The sequence below is a fragment of the Dufourea novaeangliae genome, unplaced genomic scaffold (genome assembly GCF_001272555.1).
Source record: "Dufourea novaeangliae isolate 0120121106 unplaced genomic scaffold, ASM127255v1 scaffold178, whole genome shotgun sequence".
In the NCBI taxonomy this organism is placed as follows: domain Eukaryota; kingdom Metazoa; phylum Arthropoda; class Insecta; order Hymenoptera; family Halictidae; genus Dufourea; species Dufourea novaeangliae.
In genome coordinates this window covers 60,520-66,451 of record NW_015374050.1, presented here as the reverse complement: position 1 = coordinate 66,451, position 5,932 = coordinate 60,520, and the positions used below count along the sequence as shown (strand labels likewise).

The window sequence follows — 5,932 nt, the reverse complement described above, 5'->3', positions numbered from 1 at the left end:
CAGCCACTGAGGCAGGGAGAAAGGATCCATAATGCAACGATAGTCGATAAATTTGCTAGAAGTTTAATTTCATTTTATAGGCGTGATACTTTAGCGAAAGCACCTACACTTTACACTAACGGCATCGTGGGTGCCCGCGAAAGGGGCTGGGCCTTTATCGTCGAGAGAGGAATTATACATTACGCCGTATTAAATCATGGCTCGAGCACCGCTCGTGTAATTATATCGTCGTTTTTGGAGCCACTGTTAATACACCGCTACCGTGTCGCGTGATTCTTAACTAACGTGTTCCGTGTCGACTGTTCTTTTATTTTTCCGTTGACTTATCTTAAGTAGGTACACGCCTGCACATAAGTATTAGGAAAAACGCCGTCAATTTTACATATGTCAAAAACGAAATTACTTTCCCACCAACCCAATATACAGGGTGGATCGTAATATGTGGGACTCATTTCAGGAGTGGGCAGAAGATACAAAAGCAGCAATAAAAGGTCGTATCACGTGTCCTACTTGACCTTGTTTTATAGTTGTAGCCACTTTTGTATTTCAATAATCCCCAACAACTCACCTTCATAGAAGGTGTTCAAAATGCTCACCCTCAGTCTGTACTTATAAACAATCATTAATTACACTGTTCAACAAATTTTAATCTTTTACCTACCTTATAACCATTCAGACGTGTTTCTGATAGATCTTTATAAGCTAAATGCGAATCTGCAATCCGTTTCTTCCCAGCACGTTCAGTCTCGGAAAAAATCAATTTTTTTTAAATTGCAAATTTTCAATTTTGGAGGTGTGTCGTGTTTGTACAGTAATAGTTATTCAGTTTCTTTTGACACGAACTCATTCTCTGAACTCTCCCGAACAAAATTATGTGATTCCTTATTATATTATAGACATCTAAATATGTTTAAATAATGATCAATGTGAAAGTGACACCGACCATGCACCAATTTTTGCTGCTATTCATTAATTTATTTCAAAAACATTAGGTGTCTAGAAAAAAAATCTAATCACAGTATGATATAGAACAGACCTTTCTGCTGAGGATGGTTTCAAGAAAAGTTACAAAATCTCTTTCGTTTTCAAAAGAGAAGCGAAACAGTTCAGCAACACATGCGGCGGCGACGCTCTGTGTAAGGCCCACTATCCACTAAGGCGCTCGTCAAAGACGCTTCATAGACATTTGATGCTTACAGGACGTTTCCATGCAGCGACCAATATAAAACAATGGACGTGTGTTGAGGAAATAATTCATGCAAGCATCACGCTGCAGATGGAGGCAGCACCTCCCGGGCAACATATTAGCCCTAGCCGCCAGCCGGCGCGATCGAGTCCCGACGGCGAACGACTGGCCCCGATCTCTCACGATCTGCGAGTGTGTGAACGGCTGCGAGAAAAACACCGCGCGCGCGCATTTTCATCGGTCCTTTTCACTTTATTCTAAAACTCATCGTGCATTTCATCAGGTGCATATGCAATTCGCCTCGTACCTAGTAACTAGACTCAAATCTCATCCAATTTGTTGCAATCGCAAAAACCCAGCAGCTCTTCGGTCTTTGTACCCTACAGTACGACCACGTGCTTTTCTTCCGGTACACACGCAGTTCTCCTCATGGCGAATCACAGTACATCTCATTCAACTTGTCACACTCACCAAAAGGAACATCTCACTCTGAACCATTAATGTAATTGATCAGAGACATACATTTAATGCGGTTACAATCACACTCTCTGCTGCATCACCACGTTTATTGCAGTAAACATTGAGGTTAGATTTCATCATTGCGCGCACTCACTATCGCCTTCTTGACTCGCATTCATCCGAATTTTCCGAATTATGTAATTAAATACAGTCCACTTGCTAGTTCAATCAACACCTATTTGAACAGACGTGTATCCACATATGCTTCAGTGTCGCGTTTTCGTCGCTGCATGCGTTCGGCATGAAGCGTGTCGTCAACGATGTCTGTCGCTGGGCGTATAGAAGGACGCAAAATTTTCATTTGTGTTTGAGTGTGAAATATGTCGGCCGTGAATTTCGTACAGATTGTTGAAAAGTTACCCATGAAATATAAAAAAAATACCTCTGTTTGTACATGGCTAAGGCCTACTGTCCACTAAGGCGATTCGTCATAGACTTGTCAGCGTAGCGTATAACAGGCCGATTACGCTACGCTTGAGTTTCTGTTCACTTGAGCGTATTGAAAGCGTATAGGAAGCTTACAAAAGGCTTCATATTCCTTATTCGCAAAGATGTCGAGCGACGAAAAGAACGTTATCGCCTTATATAGGGGAAAGGTGTCTAAAACGATCCCTCGAGGTGAAATGATCCCTGGCTGTTCTGTGGCTATTAGTGGTGCTATATCGTAATATTGTTTTACAATAGTTCTCCGCGGGTGTCGCTAGTCGTCCCCTAAAATTCCGCGTACATACCAGTGTTCTGTTTGTTGTGCACAAGAAAATTTTAAAATTACTGCAAGTCATGTAAGGTAAGGTATTTTTCAATGTTGTGTAACTTTTGTCCTAAACGGTTTATTGTGACAGCTGATTTTTTCGCGGATTTAGCCACAATTCAATAATAAGTTAATTAGTGTTTCGTTGCCGCATGTAATAAGTTGAGGTTATAATCAACCACTGAATGTGAGTTGGTTGTTTGGGGTCAAATGATCCCTCTCTAGTATGGTAAAATGATCCCAGGAATCATTTTACCCATATGCTATGTTATTGTTTTTTGTTTTAGTTACAGCAATGCCCCGTCAGTATAAAAGAAAAACAATGCGTCAAAGCTGGAGCGAAGCTTCAATGACAAGTGCTCTAGAAGCTGTTGAACAAGGTTTGCCTTATAAAACAGCAAGTAAACAATTCTCTATACCAGTGATGACTCTGAAAAGAAGAGCCAAAGGAAAAAATATCCATGCTATAGGTTCAATAAAGCTTCTGGGGAGCAAGCGTACAGTTTTTACACAGGAACAAGAACACGAACTTGTTCAACACATACAGGATATGGAGTCCAGAATGTATGGTTTGACGACTCGAGACATCCTTTCTCTCGCGTATCAATTGGCTGAGAAAAATAAAATAAAACACCCCTTTTCTACGGAAAAGGGTAAAGCCGGTATTGACTGGCTAAGAGGATTCCGCAAACGAAATCCTAATATCAGTCTCCGCACTCCCGAATCAACATCGGCTGCGCGAGCGCGTGCTTTTAACAAGCCAGTTGTTGATACATTTTTCCTTACGTTGAAAAACATTCAAGAAGAACATTCATTCCCTTCACATCGCATTTTTAATGTTGATGAGACTAGTTTAAGCACTGTTCCTACGAAAAATACAAAAGTGTTCGCAAAAACGGGTCGTAAGCAGGTGGCAAGAGTAACGTCATCTGAAAGAGGCGATACAACAACTGCAGTTCTGTGCATGTCAGCTTCTGGCAACTTCATACCACCAATGCTAATTTTTCGCAGAGTTCGGATGAAAACTGAACTAATGGATGGTGCACCTCCAGGGTCTGCTTATGCATGCAATGCGTCAGGCTGGATGAAATTGGAAGTGTTCGCACAGTGGTTTGAACATTTTTTGACCCACGCAAAACCGTCTGCCGAAGATCCCGCACTTTTAATATTGGACGGTCACCTTTCACACACCAAAAACTTAGGCGTCATATTAAAAGCAAGACAACATAATGTCACTATTTTATGTCTGCCACCACACTGCACGCACAAACTCCAACCGCTGGACGTTGGGGTGATGTATCCATTAAGCGTATACCATAACCAGGCTTTAGAGAAGTGGATGAATAATAATCCTGGAAGAGTGGTCACAGTTTTCCAAATAAGCAAAATTTTTGCTGAATCTTACCTGAAAGCTGCAGTTCCTTTAAATGCCATTAATGGATTTTCAAAATGTGGTATATTTCCGTATAACCCCGATGTTTTCTCTAATGTCGACTTCATTGCTGCTGAAACGACTGAACAGTCTATGGAATCTGACACTTCAAAACCAACTCCTTATATTGGTTCAGTATCTAATACGATACAGCCTCCGGCTTTACCTATTGCTTTCCATTCCTTCCCGCAGGATACAATTATGCAACTATCTCGTCAAGCTACACCATCACCCACATATGCAGAACAAAATAATTCACCATCGCTCTCTATCATTACAACTTCACCCTCCACAATAACTATGCATAATCCCATGTCACCGATTCCATCAACTTCTTTCGCTAATTTCACTCCAAGCAATATTCAACCAATGCCAAGAATATCAGGGAAAAGAAGTCACTCTAGGAGAGTACGAGGTAACGCATCAATACTAACTAGCATTCCCTACAAAAATCAATTGGAAGAGGAAAGAAAAAAGAAAACTAATTTGGAACGGAAACGAGCTTTACGCCAGGAAAAGAAAGCAAAGATTTCTACTATCTCCCAAAAAGGAAAAGGGAAAGGAAGGAAGAAAGGGATCAACCAAAAAAGAAATAGTAAAGAAAATAGGCACCAAATATCGGAATCGTCTTCAGACGAAGATGACACAGAATGTCTGTTCTGTAATGAGAAATATTCGAGAGACAAGGGAGGTGAAGGGTGGATAAGATGTTGTGTCTGCTTGAAGTGGGGGCATGATGATTGCGTTGGGATAGACAACAACAATGACGCTGATGACTTTACCTGCGATTTCTGCCTCCAGGATCGCTTCGCTGGTGCACGAAAAACTTTGCGTCTGTGAAACTGATCTCATTTTCTTATGTTTATTGGTTTATTTTAAGTATTTCTACTCAGTTATTATGTACCAAAAATTATCTATGTTTTTATTTTTTTATGAGATTATTTTATGTTCGTATATTTTATAATTGAGTTTAATTCCTGTTTTTATTTAAATAAAATGTAATAAATGAGATGCTTTTTAATGTTCGTCTTATTTACTATCAGTAGGTATAAAATGATCCCCGGGGATCATTTTATACACATACATGTACAAAATGATCCTTAAGCATGTCTTCAGAGAAATGTAAATAAAACATATAATTGATCAGGTAGCTACATTTTATTTAAGCCAATGACAAGATAAATAGACTAACTTCCAAAAACTACTTTACTTTTATTTAAATAATGAGCATTTGTATTTTTTATATGAATTACGCCTTAGAGGGATCGTTTTAGACACCTTTCCCCTAATTATATTCGACGGTGTACAAGTCGGAAAACATATTGGTTACATCCTTACATAGAATAGAACATAAATGATCATGTATTTCATCCTTTCTATAGAATTAATAAGAATACGTGCAAGAATTTAGGGCGTTTGGTAGCTCCGCGAATCAAAAAACAAAATACTAAAATGCGATGTTGTGTTAACCATGTACAAACATGGGTATTTTTTCTATTTTTTCTATTTTTTTTATATTTCACGGGTAACTTTTCCACAATCTGTACGAATTTCACAGCCGACATATTTCACACTTAAACACAAATGAAACTTTTGGGTCCTTCTATACGCTCAGCGGCAGACATCGGTGACGACGCGCTTAATGCCGAATGCATGCATCGACGAAAACACAACGCTGAAGCATATGTGGACACACGTCCATTGTTTTACATTGGTCGCTACATGCAAACGTTCCGCAAGCGTCAAATGTCTATAAAGCATCTATGACGAGACGCCTTAGTGGACAGTAAGCCTAACGGAAGCGCTAAACACGCGCAGATTTGTATTCTGCGGTTTGCAGATTCGTATTCAGCTCATAAAAATCTATCAGAAACGCTTCTGAACGGTTATGAGATATTTTACGTGTTGATCAGTATTATTAATTATTTTACAACAAACCATGAGATTTTCATATCTGGGGTCACTTGGAAACAATTGCTTATTCGACACCCATTGCCAGTAATAAAGTACTTCATGCACGTGTACAACAAAGCTGCCAATAGAA

The 5,932-nt window shown here is 39.6% G+C and overlaps 1 protein-coding gene across 1 annotated transcript; it reads left to right on the top strand.

Annotated features, from left to right (window-relative positions):
- The first annotated feature begins 2,778 nt into the window (after nucleotides 1-2,778).
- Nucleotides 2,779-4,728, top strand: LOC107189857 (tigger transposable element-derived protein 6-like). Its single transcript, XM_015578536.1, has one exon. It carries the CDS (start codon nucleotides 2,779-2,781, stop codon nucleotides 4,726-4,728), a length of 1,950 nt encoding a protein of 649 aa, XP_015434022.1.
- Nucleotides 4,729-5,932: the final 1,204 nt, after the last annotated feature.